Here is a 22,129-nt window from a genome sequence, read left to right on the forward strand (position 1 = left end):
CGCAACAAGCCTCCTTCCTAAATTGTATAGTTTAAGTTTGTATTTAAAATCTTTGGAGCAAAATTAGTGAGTTGGTTTTTGACTTGCAGCACAGCATTACGTAGCAGTAAGTCCTGGGCGCAGTCCAGCATGTTCGGCGACAGGTCTCGTTTGTGGCGAGACGGGTTAACTCAGTGTATTATTTGCACGCGCAGTACATAACATGACGCAGTGGAGACATACCGCTAATGTTAACCAAACCCTACGGGTCTATCACGAGGAAGTGATCAGGAATATCTAAACTCTTACAGATACAGGGGATTGGTTGCTAGTATATAAGTAAGAGACCTTATTTGATCACATGGGTCGGACCAAAAGGGTTAAGCGCAGAAGCTGCTGTGCAGAGGAGATGCTTTCACAAGGGAAGAGTCAGTGAAAGTGTCCGGGAAACTCACCTTCATGATCACAAGAACAGGTACTAAAAATATATGCCCCCTTCTTCCAAGGATGTTCAGGGTGGTGGGTGATTTCTTTTGCGTCCATCTCCTTGCAAGGCTCCGTTTTGTAAAATCTTGTTTATAAGAAAACCATTTTAAAATGGCAAAGGCTGTCTGGGAGTTCTACCCATTACTGCACCCAAGCAGAGCTGCTACCTCAAACTCCCTCCTCCTTTGCGGTCCTTGATGTTATGATTTTTAGAAAATACTAGAAATTGCACAGAACACATGCAACGAACATGTAATAAACTGAAACCACAGTTTCACTGGCAATTTACTCCAGCTTCTCCTATTGAGTTATCCTTCACGAGTTGCACATCCTTCTCACTACTTTATGGTCCCTGCCTGCTCTGTTACCAAAATACAAGTATTTCAAAATACAAACCGTTACAAAATACCACACGGCCTGACAAATGTCCATCCTTTTGCGACTCTCCTGTGAAAAGGAAGTTCCCTTCCTTTGCAGAGAATACCAGGAAAAGTGCGGGCTGCAGTCTCAGAAGCTGGTGGCGTACTCATTTCTTGTGCTAGCACTGGTCTCCGTGTAGCCACCAGCGTCTTTTGTTACCGTGAAAGCCCTTTCTGCAGCTCGGTGAGGCAACAGCAGCTTGTAGGCTGCTTCCCTGTACTTCTTCGAAATGAGGTTGTAGAGGATAGGGTTGATGGATGCGCTCAGGTAGAAAAGCTGGAGAGCAAATATATTAAAGTACTGGGAGAAGAGCATCATCCTGGTGTCCTGGGTGTTTATAAATATGATCCTGCCAATGTGGAAAGGCAACCAGCAAATTACAAAGGCCAGAACCACCACAGCTATAAGACAAAATAACACATGCAATAGTTAAGGAGCAAGTTAACTTTTCAACCATGCAGTAAACTAAGTTTTACGTGGCTGATTTTGCAGCTTCTTGTAACCGGTACAAATGATATCTAGAAATAATGGCATTAAATTGTTGGAAAACCATGAAAATGGGAATAGCATCAATTCTGATTGTTAGTCTTTGGATTAAAAGGTAACTGGTAAAATCTTCAGCTAAACCATGAGACGAGTTTGCTGAGAAAAATGCAAACAACTAACAGCGGTGTAACATCCATATAATAACATCAGGCACAACAAAGATTCCCCTCGGCAACGTCTGTAATGCCATCTATGTGATATGAAAACGAAAGTCAGCATAAGAAGTGGTGTTTTTGTGGAAGCGCACAGCAGCCCCATTCGTTACAGAGCTGTTCCTGAACACGTCTACATTACTGAAAAAGACCGTAGCGTAAGGGCTGAACCGCAGTCACCCAAGCTCCCACTGAATTCGCACTATTGTAACGGGACGGTTAATTGTTGGTCTATTGATCTTTTTCCACTGAAGCTCCTGCACGTATCCCCAGACAATTACTGCTGGAGACAGATTATTTGACTAGATGGATCTCTAGCCTGGGTCGCTCCAGCTGTTCTCGTGGTCTTGTGTCGCATTTTAGCACAATACAAACAAATACATATACAAACACTCTTGCACTAGCAACATAGCAGGAGCAGATGAGGAACGATTAAATAAGTGTATTACTGTATCCATATTTTTCATTATTTTTGTTTATAGATGCACATAAATAAAATAATCATTTATGGAGCACCCTTCATGTTTCTCAGAGCTTAAAAAAACGCATCTGGACAAAGCAAGTTTATGCCTGAAACACATCACACGCGTAGTGCTGCTGGCTCTTTGAGATAAGGGGGATTGGTCTGGTTCAGTGGGTTCTGAGGAGATCGTGGACATGGGTGTTTTTTGCTGGAAAACCTTGTTCCTACTCCAGTGTAAATACCTTCCTCAGATAAGTTAGAAAAATGTACTCTCTCGGGCTTATTCGTTTCTTTCCTTTGTGCTACGCTATTTCTATCCAGCTGATTACATCCTTGGTAAAAGAAGTTGGACTTGATGATCTTAAAGGTCTTTTCCAACCTAAATGATTCTATGATTCTAAGTCTCCCATGTAGCATGTAAAACCTTTGCTAAAGGTAGAAAAAATAAATAACCAGGGCATTTTGGTTTATGCTCGGATTTCTTTTTTCCTTCCTTTTCTTTCTTTTTTTTTTTCCTTCAGATCAGTCGCTATTTACAAACTTTAAAGCCCCAAGGGCAGCCTGCGATCTCTAACTTTCCAGAGCCTGATGCTAGGTTAATGAACGTATGACTAAGAAAATGAACTAAAAATTAACAGCATCCTACAGCAGCAGCAAGCACTTTGCTATTATGTGATTTGTCTGCAAACGGCTCATAAGGTTTAAGCTGCTGTTTTTCAGCCTGCTTGGGCAACCAGTGGATTTACTCTTAGCAGAGCTATGAAAGATCACTAAGAAAATCAAACTTATTTTTTCAGAAGCAGAAATTTACTACCCAGAGATGTTGCTGCCCGCTGGAAGAGCCTACTGATTATTACCACAGTTTTTCTGAAGATGCAGACTAAAAATTCATAAAAATTGGTAAAATTTTTGGTAAAATTTGGAAAAAGGGTACATCTGCAGAAGGCAGTCCCGCTGCTGGATATGCAATGCTGCAGAGGTGAAGCCTCAGCCATGAGGGAGCAAAATCCCTGCCGCGGCAGTCCCTGGGAGCACTGGAGGGCTCGGCAGCGTGGCTGGGATGTTCCCCTGCACTATACCCCTACCCTGCACGGGAGCTGCGGGTACTTCAGCCCCGGTCCTAGCCCCAGCCATGGCCCCCCAGCCCCAGTCCTAACCCCAGCCATTGGCCCCCTGAGGGGGGACAGAGGAGGGACTCACCCAAGATCTTGATGGTCTGGCGGTGCCCCTTCTCCCGGAGGACCGTGTTGGGGCCCCGCAGGCGGGTGTTGCTCCGCCACAGCTCCCGGCCGATGAAGCCGTAGAGGACATTGAGGCAGATGAGGGGCAGGACGAAGTAGGAGGTGGTGACCCAGAACATGGTGGCCAGCAGGCCAGACTCCACGGCCTGCGGGGTGGGCTTACACTCACGGCTGAAGGCGGTGTGGTTGTCGGGCTGCTCCACGCCGACCAGGAAGAAGAACGGGCTGGCGGAGAGGAAGGCGAAGGCCCAGAGGACGCCGATGACGACCTTGACCCGGCACTTGGTGACGACCACTTTGGCCTTGAGGGGGAAGCAGATGGCGAAGTAGCGCTCCACGGTGAGGGCGGTGATGTGGAGGATGGTGGAGTAGGTGCAGCCCTCGCTGAGGTAGTGGGAGAGGCGGCACAGCAGCTGCCCGAAGATCCAGGGCCGGGAGCGCCAGAGGCGGTAGAGGTCGAAGGGCAGCCCCAGAAGGATGAGCAGGTCCGAGACGGCCATGCTGCCCAGGTAGAGGTTGGTGGTGGTCTTCATGTCGTGGTAGCCACGGATGACCAGCACCGTCAGGACGTTGCCCGCCACGCCGACAACGAAGAGCCCCAGGCAGACAGCCGTGACCGGGACAAGCACCTGCACCGGCAGCGCCAAGCACAGCCGCTCGTCGCAGGGCGGCCACGGCCAGGGCTCGCCCTCGCTGCCGTTCCCGCCGCCGCCCCGCATGCCGCCGGGGGACGCGGCCGCCCCGGCCCACTCCGCCGCCGCCGCTACCAGGCGGGACTGCCGGGGGCAGCGCCGCTCCTCCGGCCCCGTCCCCGCCCCGCGGCGGGGGCTCCGTGGGGGGGGCCGCCCGGCCCCCGCCGCCCCTCAGGTGGGGCGCGCCTCCGCCCCGCCCCGCCCCGCGGTGCCGCCGCCTCAGGGAAGCGCCCGCCGCTCGGCAGCCGCCGCCAGCCGCCCTGAGGGGAGAGGGGCGCCCGCAGGCCCCCGCCCCGCCCAACGCCACACCGGCACCGCCGCCCGGGAAAGAAAAAGCGCTTCAGCGGCGGCCCTGCACACGAACGGGAGTGACCACCACCAACAAAAAAGAATGATACTTTTATTTTCCACAGATTTTTAAAGATACTTTGCTACATAGTTTATGTATTTTCTATCAGACTATACAGGTTCGTCTTCATGGAGTCCGACGTTGTACAATTGTAAAGTGATATGTTTGGTAGTGTTATCTATAACGTTTTAAAAAGTTTAGAGTTTTTCTTTTTTTTATTTATTTTTGGAATGTACAGTGTATGAGGTAAAATTAAGATTACATTAAAAACTGTCTTCAATGCAGTAATACGCACTGAGGCTCAAATGGCAAATACACTATTAAATGACTATCAAAAATAGGAGCTCATTTGAATTTTACTATGAAAAACATAAGTCACTGCAGATTAACTGTAGTAACAAATCTTACCGTTTTAGACATTCAACCGTAAGAAATCTCTGGGCTGTTACACGCAACCTCATTTGCACTGCCAAACATGGCACTTTTAGGAAGGTTCTAGAAAACATCAGTTATCGCGGTATCCTGCGGGAAGGTATCAGCCTATACGTACAAATGACAAATTTGAAATAAAATGTAAACATACAGTACATTTTAAAGACAGATCATTCTCGCCACGTGGAGGCCAAGTTCTTTGCCATCTTTTTAAAAAAAAAACCAAAAAAACTCTGCAACATTATTCTACAGCACAGATCATTGGACGTATAAACAATTACAATACATGCCCGTTCTAAATATAAGAGAAATTCTTCAGAGATCTTCAAAGCACAAGACAGAGGTTCCTTTTTTTTATTATTAGGACCGACAGAATTGTTTAATACCATTAAAAATGCTAAACTGAACACAACTAGAAGTCATTAATGATCCAACTATCTTGTAACTCAAATAAATTAAGAAGAGCTAATTACAAAGTGTATAACAAATAACGTAAGTGTGATGAGACAAGGATTTTTTTTTTTTTTAAAGATAGTTTCACTACAAGCTTTGTGTCACTGGCAATCATTGACATCTAGCAAGATGTTCAATGGGATACTTGATAAAATTCAGTCTGGTCATTCAAGAACTCACAAATGCAAGCTCACAAAACATTGATGAGTTATGCAATTGCAAAGTGCTCTAATGCAACATTAACTACATGCAATCAACAATTTGGTACAGTATCCAAAGAGACATTACATTAAACATTAGGATCTCAAGAAAAAAGCAGCTTTAAGTTTTCTGGTGCAAATTACTACACTTCGTCTTCTGATTTGGTGCCCCAAAGAAAGAAAGAAAGACAGAAAGAAAACGGAAAAAAAAAAGGCAGTGCTTGATTCTGGTGGATATAGCAAGTGAATGTTGGGGAAACAGCAAAAATTCAGTAATGAATTTTATCTCAAAAATCTACTACCTAGCAAAAATCAGAGGGCACAGACATCTGTATAAACTGCATCCAATCAAAGGTCAACTTTGGAAATGTGTTTTTCAATTTAAATACTAAGTCTAAGAAGTTATCTCCCACCCTCCCGTCTATATTCATATGAAGTAAAAGAGGCATTTTTGTAAGTAAACATCAAATCCTGGGGGTAAGATAAACCACTTGTGCCATCCCTTTGTAGTCTTTCAAAAACATCTACTTGCAGTGAAGAACTCCACATTTATCAAGTAAGAAGCTTCCTTCATGCATACTCTTCCATCCAGTTTATTATTTGCTGCCTGAGAAAAGCCCCTTCTGTTTTTCAGCATAAATCCTGCTTCCCAAATAATTAAGACAAATGAGGAGGTAGAAATACAGCGCTAAATTGCTTTCACAGCATCAGATTAATATTGTATACAGCACAAGTTTGTTAGTGTAAGATTTAAATGCCATCTACACATTCTTCCCTGTTATGGTAGCAACCCTTGAAAGTGTGGGCCAGGAAACCATTTTTTACACTCACGTTTACCGGTCAAACCCTTTTCATTAAACACTGCTTGCCTGCCCCATATAGAGTTTGTACTGCAAGAAGGCATATTAAAGAAAAGATTGTATTTCTGTGGCTTGCATTCTAGTAACATGTGTCAGCCTATACCTACCAGTAAGCATTTTAAAGTGGCTGAAAAGGTTTGCATCAGTCCCAATGCCGGTGCTAAATGCCTGTTTTTGTAAAAGCAAGAGAACAGAATTACTTTTAGATTATGAGAAAGTAAAATGTAATGGGCAGCATTCTAAAATAAATGTCTCTTCTTCACTTTATTACGAAATACTGAATGATAACAGCAATCAGAATGGAAAAGATAGCAAAAAGTGCAAGGATGACAGCAGCACACACTTGGTCGCTCTGTGACCATTGTGTCCTTGTGGTTTGCACAGTGTCCTTGTTGGTGCTTGCCGGCGGTTCAGTCCTCTGAGAGATGAATAGCACTGGTGCACTGTAGGGGCCTATCAGGTCCTGGTGACCTACTGCCTCTTGGCACTGTCGAATGGCACATGCGCGGAAACGGTATTCGCAGTTCAGCTGGAGGCCTGTGTATCGGAATGACCAGTCCGGACCCTTATAAATCTGGTAGTAAGGAAAAAAAGGATACATCATGTAAAAACGCCCTACAGACGTGTATGTCTCAGGATGGTTTTCTTTATGGTGAAGGTAACTGTAAAAAGGATGACTCCTCACCAGTGTTTTCACCCATGCAAAGAAAAATGGACAAAAAGCTCACAAACACAATTATTTAAATTATTTAAAAGCCTTCGGTCCTTTTGGCGAAATATAGGAAAAGAACTACAAGTGCTTTTACAGCATGATAAGTACATGCCAAATTAACTGTCAGAAACCCCAGTGTTAAGGTGTTTTTAGGGACCACTTACAATGTAAATACTATACCATGGGATGTAATATACAATATCGTATCACAGGATTTTAGGTAATTAACTCTGTATCAAGCTACTTCATTCATTAAGTCTAATCCAATCCAACACACTTTGTTGTAGTTAAGATATCGTGTGGTTAAAATACTATAATTTATCCCAATAAACATTGTATCAGGAAAGCTACAAGGAGTCCTCTTTGTGATTCTTAATTTCATTTGATCCCAAGACACAGGTGACTTATTAGGGCGTTCTCCATGGGCCTCTCAGTTGGCTGGTTAACACAAGGAGACTCTCAAGTTCAGTTTACAACTCTTTGGCATGGAGTGCCTAACTCAGTGAAATCTAAATGCTGGTTTCTCAAATTAATTAATTTGCAGCTACGTAAAGGTCCTGTAAAAGCCAACGAAATCCCATGCAGGTGCGATCTTCTGTTTATAGGTATATCAATAAGTACTGAGCTATTACGTGGGTAGCATAGTACAATTTGATTTCTCTCTTTAAACCCCTTCACCTCTGCCCCCTGCCCCATTACCTGGATTTCCTTTATTTAATTGCTAGCAGGATATGGAAGTATCACATCATGCAAAACTTTTCCCTACAGTTATCATACTGTTTGACAGTATTTCACAAATGCAAACTACCAACCATTCAATGAAAGAAGCAGGAAATCTCTTCCGATTTTGCTGTTTTAAGAGCTGTTGCTGTGCCTGTGGCTACCCATAGACTTAGAAAGTCCTCTGACAGCCAGGCAGCTGAGCTTTACTGGAATCTACAACCTGGAGACTTTTCTTTCTCTCAGGAAATCGTTCCCACACTGAGACAGGGCAGGTCATCAGAAGTGCAGCTTCCTCAAAATTCTGCTAATTTGTATCATGCATTTGGTGGCCAGCAAACAGGCGACAGACACACATCCTACTCTAGCTACAGCTACGCCAGCTGGCGTGGGTTACTGTCCTCAGCCACTTGTCCCCAGTGCCTTGCCAGAAGTCGCCTTTCCCTCAAATGTGCTTGCTAGGCTATTAATATGGTTGCTTCCTTAACCCCTTTAAGAGCTTGACTGACGTGCATAGCTCGAACAGCAGATTACTAACTTATTTTGTCTGAAGCATGTAGGGAGCAATGACATGAGCAACACGGCTGACGGATCAGGGAGAAGAAGGAGAGGAGAGTGAAGTTTTGGCAGGTAGTAAACAGGTTAGAGTGGACTTCCAGGCAATTTATTTTTTGTCCCTGTCAAAGAAAATTATCACCATCATGTCTAAGTATTTTAAAGGATATTTCCACTGTGTTTACCTCTTGACTGTTCCAAGTTTAATTTTTGCAAACTAGTCTTCTCATTTTATTTTAATTTACCGTGCTAAACTGTTCTGGAGAGGCAAAAGGAATCACATATCTCAGTCTACGTTGTTTTTTCCAGACTTAAAGTGTAACCTTTATTTTCTTGTCCAGCTCATTTGGCAATGCACATTGCTAATCAAAGCGTGATTTGACTCCAGATCAAGAAGCAACACTGACCACACCTTACATACTTGATGTTGCATTTACAATTTTAAAGTTACAATAAAGAATATTCACATGGCAAGATAACAAACACCTTGGATTATGGTTCATCTTTTACTGAAAAATTTAACAAATGGACATAACAAACATAGCACTACACTAAAAGTTACAAATTATGAAAATATTAAGGCCTATAATCTACCAAAGCACAGGCAAAACTTACTTAATACTGACCTATAATAAAATCATAATATACCAGAATTAATTGTGTTTCCTTTCTAGAAGGAAACCGGCTTGCTTAATAGTGTGAAACAGAGTTTCCAAGCCTAACTTCATGTCAATTATCAGGCAGTTTATAGGGAAGCAAAATTAGCACTGCACGTCCTCTTTTAAATGCAGACTAATCTGTAGCTTGGCGTTTCGAACTGCATCTTTGGATAATCAAACCTGAAATTAAAACACACTCTCAACTGCTTGACCCTTGTAGTTATAGCATGCCCTACTACTGAAATGGTCCTATGGTAAAAAAATAATCACTGAATTATATAAAAAAATTTCCCTACACCTGAATGTCTACATTGCATTAAGTAGGGGTTCTTTCCTATCTGCAGTTCTCTGCACAGAAGTATGACTTTGACAACATTGTTTACTGCCTTCAAACAGCTCTTAGCTCAAAAAGAACCCTTTGTTCTTTTTCTCAGAAGTCTCATTTCTGTACCATTGGGCAGATGTTTTCTTTTTGTCAGTTCTTCCTACTAGAGGGCAATTTCCTCACCACTTGAGGTGTCAAGTTGTATTTAGTAAACATCAGTGTAACCCAGAGAGGCTGCAACTTACTACGGTTATTTATATTACTTAAATCTCTTGTCTCTATGACAATGGTTTTAGGAGATACTACCTTACATTATTTAGTTACAAAAGGTTAGCATGGTGACTAAAACCAAACTGGAACACAATAATCTTTAAACTAGTTATCACAAATATGAATTGAAGAAAAATACAGTAACTTAAACACATCATACCTGTTTGAATTCTGCGTCTTTTCCCACCATGACCTGAAGACAGTAGATAACTGGATCACCCTTCATGGGCTGCAGAACCTCCCATGTGATTTCACAAGTGTGATCGTTTATTCTCTCTATCCTTGGTGCTGAAGGAAGAAAACACAAGCATGACAGCTAGCTCTGCTTTCCCCATCGCTTAATGTTACATTCTAACGACTTGGAAAGTTCTGTATTCTATCTGCTATTTTGTCTCAGAGAAACAAGACTCAGATTCAAATGTATTCTTCCTACAGTGTTTTCTCAACAACAACTAAAAATTCACATAGGTCTCTATTGCCAGTTTAGGTATCATCCAAGAGAAAGCAAGTAAAATTTGTTGACTGCAAGTGTGTATCATACGCAAAATAAAAAAAAGCTGCTATGCTTAAAATTATTTCCAACATACTATGAAGAATTTTCACCTCAAATTGCTGTAACAGCCTAGTCACCCTCTCCTGGTAAGGATTCTAAGTACAAACCACCTTATGTCAAAGAATGCATAAACCCCAAGTCTCCCATTTTTGGAGTGAATATTTTAGGCTTTAGGCAATTACACAAAAGGAGCATTCCCTTACTATCCCTACCTGCACTTGGAAAAGGGCTGAGAATTCTAGAGACCCCAAATACAACACAATACCAAAATGAACTTGCCATCCGCCCCATCCCCCCCCCCCCCCCCCCCCCCCCCAAAATAAAGAAAGAAGCACCTTTACCTTTCAAGGCAGCTGGAACTGATTTGGGAGTAGTGAAAACATATTCTTGAGAAAGGGGACCTTCACCAGCTTCATTACATGCCTGAATACAAAATTTGTATGACGTTGACTCACTGAGTCTTTGTACTTTGTATGTATGACATGGTCCTCTGTATAAGGATACAAACCTGAAAATGGAAAGAGTGTGGTTTATACTAAACAACACAGAGAAGGACTTCCGAAGTAGCTACAGTATTGTCGTGAAATCTATTCCCATCCTTTCCCAGAATCTAATGAGAAGCCCAAAAATATTTATTTCAGAGTTCAACAGTGTTCTGGCATTACTATAAAACAGTAAGCTCATTTTCCAGGGCCAAGTTTTTATTTCTCTTTATTTCTCATTTATTTATTTGAATAAAATCTCTTTTACACAAAGAGTACCACAGACTGTCTCTTGGAAAAAATGATCCTAAGCATTTTCAGAAACCCTTCTGCACTTGAAACAATGGGAAACAAATGGGAAACAAAGCAGCTCTCAATGAGCTGCGTACACTGCTTTTTTTGGCCATCTACTCCCCCAACATCTTTAGCTTTCCAAAATTAGGTAACTAGATTTTAGCTTTTTGTTCCTTTGCAACTCTCCCTTACTATACCAAAGAAAGGGTCATGAATCCAACTGCTCTTGTACATCATTTTCAGAGATGGGTGACTGATGAAGCTCACTCAGATCTGCACAGGAGATCAGAGTCACACTTGTAGCGCACACCAAGGCCCATTCTGAGAGCTTTGTAGACTGGCCACTCTCCTGCATGTTATAATTCTTACATAGACTGATCTTGGCAGCTCTCATTTGATTTTCAATTTTGGTATCCCCAGGACACAGCACAAGTTTATCTCCTTCTGTAGGGGTTATTATCTACTTTGAATTTTTCTTTTCTTTTAAATTTAAAACAGATGGTACCTGCATACGACCTTTGGTAACGGCAATGAATTTCTTTCCAGTTAAGAGTCTAATTTCTTTTCTTTCCTTCTTATAGCAGAGCAATTTCACCTAGCAGATCTATTTTCTCTCACTGTCAAGCTAAAGCTACCCGGACATTCAGACACAGCACATAGTGTAGCAGTACTGTTCATTATACCATTTAGGCAAAGGTACTTGCTGTACCATCTTAGCTTACATTCCAATTTAACATGACAGAATGGACCCCTTAAAATAAAAATTTGTACTATATGAGTTTATTTTCCACTAAAAATAATTGCATATAAAGGCAACAGAGAGTAAAGAATCCCCCCCTTCCAATATCAAGTATATAAAATTCACAAGACTGGTTAGACTTGATACTTCAACAAAATACTTAACCAAGGGTGAGAAAGAGAAAAGTGTGCTGGTACAAAACATTTCATTAAGCTCTTCATATTGAATGGTAACTAAAAGAACTATGAAGTTTTTGGTCTTGTATTTTCCAGCACAGAACACTAGAGCACTTCTTGCCTTGCCAGACCAGACAACCTCCTATGTCTGTGGTAAATTCAGCGAAGCATACAGAATTTTGCCCTTTGCTTCCATCTCCCCCAAGCATCAGACCACAGCGATACAGGGCAGATTAAAGCAATGCTTTAAACCAACCTTCCATTCTTATCCTCCATTTGAAGGTGGTACTGAATGGAGTCAGTTAATGCTTTTGCAGTTCCCTCTCCCCACTTCAGCTTAAGAGTCTGAGAACTGTATGCAGCACATTCCAGGCGAGGCGGATCCGGGGGGAGAGGCTTTGTCTTCAGTTTTATGGTGTGGCTGAAAGGACCCGCTCCGAGACTGTTTAGGGCTTGAATTCGTACTCTAGTATTTGAAAAAAGAGAGACTAAATTAACTTGAAATTAGATTCTAAAAAGTATCTGGTCATTTCCACCATTCACATTCAAGAGAGAATAATGGTACAAAATAGATGGTAGTTTCTACAAAGACGACTTTTATCAATATTATGCTTTGATAGACTGTCATGAATATGCAGGAGTGTCACTTTCCTTGCCACATTTTAAGGAGCTGGATTGATTAAAAATAAAAATATGTTAGCATATTTGCATCATTCACATCAGTAAAAAGATGCAAGAGCTCTATTAGCTGCTTCAAGAATGGTCCATCTTCCTGACCCCGCAGCCCTTCTACCAAAATTTTTGATAGCCACATTGGACAGATGAGGGAAGGTAAAAAAACCCCACCCCCAAAAGAGGTGAATACATATCTTTGGCTATTTTATCAGGTGAGTTCAAAGATGACTACAGGAAAGTTTTACGGGCTTGTTGGAACAGATCTGATTCATGTGAAAATAAAGTGATGGTGCCCAGCCACCTCTCTTGCTGTTTTCACTGGTAACACATCTCTGGGTGCCTGCAAACATAAGCCATCTTGGGTCTGCTTGGAAAGGGAGACAGGGGAACTAGAAGAAGTCAAAGGACACATGGCTGAGGGGTTTGTAGAACTCTAAATTCAGGGATTTATATTTTTTTTTGGATACTGCATGGAAAACAATGCTGGCATTAGGTTTATAAGGAAGAATGAAAAGAAGTAGCCAAGAAATTTATTTCTAAAAAGGAAAAACCAGAAAACAGGGAAACCTGAGGCTCTTTACATATCTTACAGGTAGCCACAGACAGCAAAGTGTGTCTAATCTCATTCTGCAGACTAACATTTGCTTGTCTAAAATAGTATCTAGGTAGCTGGAAAAAAGTAATCACAATAATTAAATTCCAAAACAATCAATGACACAATTTCAAAATACTGAAACATAAATGTGTGTGCAGGCTTATGAATAAATATTTCTCCTTCACTACAGTCATATTTAACATTATGCTATTTTATTATAGCATAGAACTAAGGTTAATAAATGCAATTTTTCGTTTGCACAAAGAGGTGACAGTGTATTCTATAAAAGTACTTTTGTGGGTAGAAGTACAGAAGTATCTCTGCAATAGAAGCTTCTCTTTTTTTCAGTTTGTTGACACAGAGAGCAATGGCTCTTCAAATTGCCAGCATTATTGTTAAATACTTACAAGGCACACAGAAACACTGTAGTCTTATGTACAGCATTAAAAAAGTAAACACAAATCTTCAAGTATTCAGAAAACTGCATACCCAGATGATATCCTAACTATACCGAAATCAGTGTGGGCTTAAATTCTGACTTCAGTGGGACTGACATTGTCCCTTAAGTTTTAACACGGAGGACATGTTTTTGTAACAGGTACGTAGAGTGCCTTCGGGCAGAATTATTGCTTTTTACATTTATATTTTTCAGTAAGCCTTAGGCCAAATGTAAGGGATGATTTTAGCAACTAAAATACTTCAAAAGAGATTTAAAATTGATTGATAGATTTTCAAACCGGTATTCTTCATGCTGACTGCCACCCAAATACTTGCTATTTTTGCAGAAAAGGCACTGCAAATTGCAATGAGCTGTCATTAGATCAGCCAATCAGTCAATAAAGACTGGACATGGCCCTTCCTTGGATGGATTTTATCTTGTCAGACAGATTAGAAGCCATCTATCTATGAAGCACCCAGTCCAAAAACCACTTATGAATCTGAATCTGTAATCTGAATTCAGTTAAACTGACACATTAACTAAACAGATACAACAATACCACAATAAACAAGTTAACATAAATTGTTCTTGAAAGAAAATAAAACCAGCACAGCTCATCTATTTATGATGATCATTATTACAAGGCTTCCTTTTGCTCCATGGCTATGTACTAATGCTTCTCTGAGAGTAATGAAGAGAATAAAAAAGGAAACAAACAAATAAAGAATCTGTTCTTGTGGAAGAAACAGTAGGCTGTCAAGTAGCTGTGCATGGCATACCTGTAGGTAGTATCTGGCTGTAAGCCATCTATAAAATAGGTCAGAACCTTCCCAACAGTTATTGGCTGCTTATCTCCAAAGTCTATGCTGTAGCCAAGGATTTCAGATCCATGGTCACAAGGCTTTTCCCAGCTTATAGCAAGGCATGTGGAAGGAGAATAGTGTGGACTTTCAACTTCATCTTCGCTTAGTCCCCGAAGACAAGTCACAACTGCAGGTACAGAGGCTGGAGTCATACATGCCACTACTTCACTGAAAGGGCCTGCACCTGCAACATTCACTGCCTGCAAATGCAAAGTAGATCATGTTTTTATGGCAGGGTCAATTCCCATTTCCAGATTTCACTAACAATAGTTTCACACCTTTACCTGAACCCTGCAATAGTATATAGTGGCAGGCAAAAGTCCTTTAATTTCACAGTTCAGCCCAGGCCCACAGTAGGAGATCTGCATGCATCCTTCCACACCACCCCACTCTAGTCGATACTCCGTGATATCAGCTCCGTTACTCACTGGAACCTTTAAAATGGATATAAATAGTTAGAAGTTAAATTCACCAACTGAAAAAAAAAAAAAAAAATCAACCAAACTCACCACAACTATATTGTTTTTTTCACAGGAATGTTACCCTCCCATTTCTTTGCTGATTTTTAATTTAGTACAACACAAATAAATCAGAATGCATTACTGGCCTTTGGTCACCTATACTTTAAAAACACTATTCACTGTTGCAGAGACTACTCTATATAAAGTAATTGTGATTTCAGTTGCTTAAATACAGAGATCATTCAGCATACAGCATTTGGCTTAGGAGCCTGAACAGTCAATGGCAATAAATGGTCTTGAGAGGGTGATTTACGGTACTAGAGTTTCACTGACTGGGTCTATAGTGCAAGGATGATGATATGCAAAAGCACACTGATGCTAGTGTCTTCATCTTACAGATTAAAGTCCTTTGGAGCACATCATGGCTCTTGTGCATGGAAACTAGCCTGCGAGCATAGTGGGAAGCAGAAAATTTTGTACTCTGCCTTTTCCCAAGATAGAGTTGTGAAGCAACTGGGAGAGACATCTAAGCAACAACACAGACCTGGACTGAAATGTCTGCTCGAGTAGCCTGTTCTTCCTCATTACCTGCCCTAGGAATCCAAACTTAGTCTCCCTATTTTGGGATTTGAATGGTTTTAATACTCCTTAGAAATAATAATTTGAAGTACAGTTAAAATCACATGTACCAGTGCCAGACTAAGGTATGACACTATGGAAAGATATCAGCAGTCAATGAAGTAATAAACAAAAAGCCAATCAAAAAGCCAAATCCACTCCTCCTACCCCCCAAAAAAATTTCTTAGATCATGAAGAAAAAAGAAGAAAAATGCTGCTGCTGTTTTGGATTAAATATTCCAAAACAGCAATCACACCAAGGTACAGATAATAATTGCTCCAAAGCATGGATTTTTCTCTACCCTTCTCTTGAAAGAAAAGTATTTGCTACTTTCAGCATTAGGCTATGTGAAGATAAGTGACTGAATACAAGCAGCAATTCAAAGGATAACATTTGATGCTCCTGAGCTGTGACGGATAAGGACTCCCTTTCCCTTCTCTCATTTACAGTGAGATGTGTCTGGTGAGAGAACTAACGCAGCTGTGGATGGCTGTGCAACTGTCAGTGAAGATGGAGTCATTTCTCAATGTTACTGCTGTTGCTGCTGTAGATCTAATGGATCTACATTAACAGAATCTTCCCTTAACAGAAGTAGGGGAATCCAAGCCAACAAGTGCAGGGATGACAACAAATTGGAGGGAAGCATTTGATATGCTGAAGAGTATGGCTACCAGAGGAATTTCAACAAGCAGGATCTGATACAAACTTCAGGAAGTTCAACTAAGACAAGGGCAAACACAAAGTCCTGGACCTGGGATAGAACAGTACAGGCTGAGGAGCAACTTTACCAAAAAAACCCCTGTGTGTCCTGATGAGAAAGTTGAACGTGAGTCAGCAGTGTGTCTTATGAAGGCGAACTACACACTGGCTCTATTAGCAAAAGAGCAGCAAGAAGGTTAGAGGGAGTAACGATGCCCCTCTACTCAGCACTTATGAGGCTGCATCTCCAGTACTGTGTCCCATCTTGGGCTCCCCAATACATGACAGACATTGACATAATGGAGTAAATCCAGTGAAGGGCCATGAAGGGCGAGTACAACACACAACAAAAAGGTAAGGCTTATTTGATATTAAGATGATAAGGCTAAGGGGAGATCTTACTGCTGCCTTAAATTACTTACTGGGAGGGTACAAAGATGATGATGTCAAATTCTTCTTGGAGGTGGCACGGTGGCAAGACAAGAGGCAAGAGTCATGACTTGCACTAAAGGATATTTTGACTAGACAAAGGAAAAAAATTCTACAGCATGAGAGGGTTTACCCAGATACAGCTTTACCAGGCTGCAGAATCTTCATCCTTGGAGATAAGTAAAACTTGACTGGACAAGGCCCTGAGAAACCTGACCTAAATTTGAAGTTAGCTCTGCTCTGAACAGAAGGTTTAATGAAATGACACCTAGAGGTCCGCTCATACCTTAATTACTCCATGATTCTACAAAGCAGACATCTAACATTGGTTCAGACTAATCCTACCTGAACATTGTAAGAGATTTCTTCAAAAGGAAAGCTTCTCTGACATACCCAGTAGGAAGCATGAACTCCACCTTCCAGGTAAAGTAGTTCAATCTTTTTTCTGTACAGTTCTGTAACTCAAATACTTCACTCCATCTCAAGCCACTGAAAAGCTGTGTTTTAACAGTATTCCCAGACAGAATCTTCCTTTTTACAAGCTTAATTTTTATCTATTGCATTTTTTTAATCAGATATCTAAATACCATGGGTTTATAGGAAGTCTGTGAGGCTTTTGCTACATTATTACTGATGTAATTATATAAAATTAAATCAGCTTATAAAAACAGCAAATGTACAATAACCTATTGTATTATGTGGATATATTCGCTCTGAGGAAAGATAACTACATTACAGAAAAATTTTAAGAAGAGCCTGCATCACTCAGAAATGCAGTGCAGCAGTTGTGGCAAAACTCTTAAACAAAAGAACAAAGTAAGATCTGAAGTACCTGCAGGCTGCCAACTTACAGCTGTCATATAATGGTATGATTAATGACTTTAAGGTTTTACCTACCAAGTACTGGATAATCAGATAACTATGTTTAAAAATGTGGTTAAAATACAGTCTTAAGCTTTTAAAGTTGAACTTAAAAAACGCAGAAGACAATCATGTTAAGATAGGTGTAATATGGCATTCTTACCTCCCATGACACCTGAGCACATGCAGCAGATCTGCATGCCACTTGAGGGGGCTTGCACTGATCTGGAGGTCCAGGTGCTGTAGTTATTTCACATTTTTCTGAGTAAGGTCCAAACTATTAAAAAGGAAGTTGATACAACTAAATTGTAAAAATAAAATTACTACTGTTTAAATAACAGTTTACCATAGTAGGGACATATAATAGCAGCCTGAAACTTTAATTTACTTGCTTATAAAATAAATCTTTGTGGACTGTGGATTCAGGATTTATTTCAGTATCTGCCTATTGTCCAGAATAGCTGCAAGACTCTTCTTCTCTATAGCAAATGCAATCAGCATAAATTTGACACTTCAAACTTTAAGACAAAACAGGAAAGTGCTATCCAAATCCTTATTTTGAAGTTACATGATGGCTGCACTGTAACATAACACAATTTGTAACTGCCTATTTATAGCTATCTAAAAGAAATAAAGGATTCAAAAAATGCTTGAGCTATAAACTACTCTTTGAGGCAGCAGATAAAAAGTTAGGTCAGTGCTTTAAAGCCTTAAGCTGCAGACCTCTCCACAAAGAGTGTCAACTGGTCCTGATAGTTTTTATGAAGAGAACATTATTGAACAAATGCAAGCAGCCCTGCCTCTGTATCTTTAAATCAGGACTTTGGATACATAATTCAATAACACTTGTTCTACAGCAACAATTGATTTAAACACATTTAATATTCCAAATAGAGAAAATATTCTTGTATCTGGTAGAACATGTACTCAGAAGTTAAACTAAATATAAAAAAAAAGAGAGTCAGGAAACATTGATTATTATAGTCTAGAACACCAACAGCTGTAAAAATAAAGGTCAATCAATTTAAAATGCTGTATACAGAAAATAATTGACTACCTTACTTTACATGAGAATATTAAAGTTGCAACAATGCTTTGATCAAGTACTTACCATTTCCTAACCATTTCTCAATGCTATTTTTCAGATATAAGACATAATTAGCTATTTTCCCTTCATATAAAACCCCCTTTATTATAAACTGACGTTTAACTGTCTGTTCCCACACAACAATAGCTATGTGAATTAAATGACTCCACATTAGGAAATCCTAATTTTAAAATTACTGTTAAATGCTTCTTTTAAAAGAGGAGATCCTAAACAGTGATTGCAGTCTCTGGAACTAATTTCACTTCAGACTGCCTCCTTACCCCAGCCTTGTTAGCTGCTCGCAGTCTGAAGTTGTACATCCTCCCTGGAAGAAGGCTGCCTACTGTGCATTCAACATCAGAGCCTTGGTAAACCTCCCTGTGTTCATCGGTTTCTGTCTGAAACATTTCCAGACCATAACAGGTAATGGGTGAACCACCATCTACCTGAGGTGGTCCTAAAAATAAGAAAGAAAGAAAAGGTTATTTAATTTTTAACACAGAATACATCTGGATCCCTTACACTCACTAATAGTTGTAACAGAATTACCCCAGCGCAGCTGAATTTCTCTTGCTCTTGGTCTACCCTGTAGCCTTGGAGGCTGGCATGGACCAGGAACCACTGCCGGTGTCTGCACCAGTAAAGAATCAGATGCCTACAAAGGCAAGATAGATTAATGAAGACATCCAAGCCAAAACAAGCACTATCAGTTACACCATAAGTAAAGGCAAATACTTGAGTCAGAAACAGGATCTTCCATTTTTTGAACAACATCTTCCAATAGATGAACATGCTTAAGTGATCTCGTATGTATTTCTCATAATACCTATAAAAAACATGCTACAGTAATTACACAATATGCAAAATTAACTTTTGCTTTTGTGTTTTTGTACACATGCAAGGGGTAGAATTAAAACTGGTTAATTATCAGTACAAACCTAGTACAGATGCTTGAAATATGCCTTGTTCAAAGTAAACTCATTCTCTTTTCCATCAAACTGCAGTTTATTGATTTCTAAAACTTTACTCTAAAAGTGTTGTATACTTTCTGTGCAAGAACCTCTCAGAAAGCAAAAGTGGGCAGAAATGTCAGTCGGAAGAGATTAAAAAAAATTGATATTTCAACTTTTTCATTGCTTAGTAATACTTAATGTGCAACAAACTTCCACCTCTGATTTGAAGCGTGTGCAAAAATACACAGCATAACAACATGCAGCAGATGGGACTGACTATTCTGGATGCAGACAGAAATGAGTCAGAGACAATGTGGGGTTATTAGCTTCAGTGGGATACAGAACAAATACGAAGCTGGTAAGCCTTTTAAGCTTACAAAAGAAATGCATCTTAGAGTCTCATTTCACAACTGCTTTCTACGTATGTTCCAGAAAGAGCGTATTGGAAGCTCTGCTGCTTTTCAGTTCCTTTGAAATGCATTGTTGCACTAAACAACTGATACTACTTAAAAAACAGAATGTTTCTCAGGAGGCGTATATCCATGACAAGCTACAGAAATGTTTAGTTACATCTTTCTTTACTATTCTTCTGTTGATTTCTGACACCTTCAGAAAGTGTGAGGAATTTCTGAAAGTTATTTTCTCTTTGGTACTCAAATAATATTTATTCTAAACTAATGGGGTTGGGCTGTGGGGAAGGAAGTCGGCAAAGGAAAAGTCTCCAAAGATACATGAACTTGTGGTTAGGTGACTGGGAAGTATACTGCCTTCCCCCTTCCCCTGTACAACAGCAAGCCGAGTGATGGCGAGAAGGAAAGCACTGCAGTTGAGCCAGCACTGAAGGAGTCCAGATTTATTCTTAAGACAAGGTGGCTGTGGGCAAGGCTATCTTTGCAGGAGACTTCTATATGGAGGAAGAATACATGAATTTCATATAGTAAGGGGGGGCTGGGGAAGAAATGGCAAACATCAAGAATACAAGGCTTTAAGATTTTCAGGAGATGAGTTTGACATTGAAGCCCTGCTGGAAGTCTGTAGAGAGCCAGGGCTGGCTTTGTTACGCTTGCTGCTGGGAAGACGGGAGAAGAATACAGCATGACATGTTGGCACTGGAGGCTGAACTACACCACAGAAGTGACAGTGCAAGTGTATGTGTATGTAATATGTGTATATGAGGAAGCATAGTAGGGCACACCAAATTTTTGGGGAATACTGAAAACTAGGGCAATGTTTACACTTTGATTGTGGCTGAGACAGCGTGGGAAGAGACTACGGAGCACAAAGTAAAGCCTGAGAACGCACTGTGTCCTCCCCTGCCTGCTGGGCTGACGTGGCTGCTCAGACAGGGTACGCCACTGACCACATGGAAAACATTAAATTTACACTGCTGTCTTGGGTTAAGCCTTAAGAAATTACATTCTATCAACACATCACACAGGAAAAGACATAGTATCTGTTTCTGTAAATAAGAAAAATAACTTTAAACAAAATATAGTATCAGAAAAGAATATTCACACTTATTTCTTTAAGAAATGGGCACAAACTTGAAACACTATGCATCAATACTGCAACTTTTTTAAAGTACTAATTATGGCTATTTTGTTAAGCACTTCTGTACAATAGATACAATAGATTTTCTTAAAGAGAGAGAAATTTCATTTAATAAAAATACTAGCTCATATTACCGTGCTTTGTCCTCCTTCCCCAATGCAGTATACACGTAAGCGATAGGAACAGCCAGGATTTAGTCGGTCACACACATGTTCCCTAGCAGCTCCGCTGTATATTGTGTCCCATTTGTTTCCTGAAAGGTTAGGAGTAAGTGTGCAACGAACCAAGTTGTAATTTGTCACACTTCAGTACCAGCCACAGCAGATATCCTAGCTTCACTAAATAAGTGTGTGCCTGATGTTTATAAAGAAACACTTAAGGCTTGCTTTGAGTTTCCTGGAAAAAGATCCAATCGTTTAATAAAGATAGTTTCCTAGGTAAATTTTTGGAGATCTACTGAAGTGAAATATCTTCCTCATTTGGTACTCACATTAACTAGGAGAGAGTTTACTTTTAATGAAGTAGTTATTACTGGGCCAGCAAGCACATTCAAACATCATAACCAAATAAACAGGAAAGATACAAAAGCAAAATTTTCCATGGAAAAGCAACTTTTAATTACAACATTCATTTTGAAAACTGTAACTACAGCTTACAATTGATAAAGCTTGTTCCTGTATTCCTGAATGGCCCAGCACCATCTGAAATACTGACTTCATTCTTTGCTATTCAGCCCGATTCTCTAAATCAGAAACTCTTGAGCATCCTGTCTCTCTTTTTAAGAGATTAAGCAGGGAACGTGGGGACTTTTAATTAAATCTCCAACAACTCAATACATCACAGAATTTAGAAAACTGGGAATGAAACATAACGCACGGTCACTAAATCTGCATGAAAGGCTCGGGTAAATCATTCCAAAAGTGACTTAATGTGGACACATGATGGAGTGAGGAAAGCGACAGACCAAGTATCAGAAGAACCACAGCTGAGACCCCTGACAGGGCCAACATTACAATTTCGGGACAGTGCACTGTCTTAATCTGACACAGCATTGGAGAAGTACAAATTTTCATTCTCAATGTGACTGTGTTTCTGAATTTAATAAGGTTACTTAAGAGGTCTAGATTTTTAAATAAGTT

General features: G+C 40.4%; 2 protein-coding genes across 2 annotated transcripts in view; both read right to left on the reverse strand.

Annotated features, from left to right (window-relative positions):
• Positions 1 to 972: 972 nt before the first annotated feature.
• MLNR (motilin receptor) lies at positions 973 to 4,006 on the reverse strand. The gene is made up of 2 exons (XM_059824069.1): positions 3,247 to 4,006; positions 973 to 1,286 (listed from the first exon to the last, which is right to left on the reverse strand). Exons 1-2 carry the CDS (start codon positions 4,004 to 4,006, stop codon positions 973 to 975), a joined length of 1,074 nt encoding a protein of 357 aa, XP_059680052.1.
• A 435-nt stretch (positions 4,007 to 4,441) lies between these two features.
• Positions 4,442 to 22,129, reverse strand: part of FNDC3A (fibronectin type III domain containing 3A) — a 107,341-nt gene continuing 89,653 nt past the window's right edge. Inside the window, exons 16-25 of the mRNA XM_059824297.1 lie at positions 21,125 to 21,243; positions 19,036 to 19,141; positions 18,768 to 18,943; positions 17,563 to 17,676; positions 14,615 to 14,764; positions 14,247 to 14,530; positions 12,015 to 12,224; positions 10,409 to 10,575; positions 9,675 to 9,802; positions 4,442 to 6,847 (exon numbers count right to left, since the gene is read on the reverse strand). Of these exons, the coding sequence (XP_059680280.1) occupies positions 6,533 to 6,847; positions 9,675 to 9,802; positions 10,409 to 10,575; positions 12,015 to 12,224; positions 14,247 to 14,530; positions 14,615 to 14,764; positions 17,563 to 17,676; positions 18,768 to 18,943; positions 19,036 to 19,141; positions 21,125 to 21,243 (1,769 nt within the window). The 3' untranslated portion in view covers positions 4,442 to 6,532. The remainder of the gene's footprint in view (positions 6,848 to 9,674; positions 9,803 to 10,408; positions 10,576 to 12,014; positions 12,225 to 14,246; positions 14,531 to 14,614; positions 14,765 to 17,562; positions 17,677 to 18,767; positions 18,944 to 19,035; positions 19,142 to 21,124; positions 21,244 to 22,129) is intronic.

The sequence above is a fragment of the Gavia stellata genome, chromosome 1 (genome assembly GCF_030936135.1).
Source record: "Gavia stellata isolate bGavSte3 chromosome 1, bGavSte3.hap2, whole genome shotgun sequence".
NCBI classification, from domain to species: domain Eukaryota; kingdom Metazoa; phylum Chordata; class Aves; order Gaviiformes; family Gaviidae; genus Gavia; species Gavia stellata.

Coding starts and splice junctions, on each gene's coding strand:
- MLNR (XM_059824069.1), bottom strand. CDS start 4,006: ATGCGGGGCGGCGGCGGGAACGGCAGCGAGGGCGAGCCCTGGCCGTGG. Junction 1,287..3,246: donor CCAGACCATCAAGATCTTGG/GTGAGTCCCTCC, acceptor TTTGTCTTATAG/CTGTGGTGGTTCTGGCCTTT.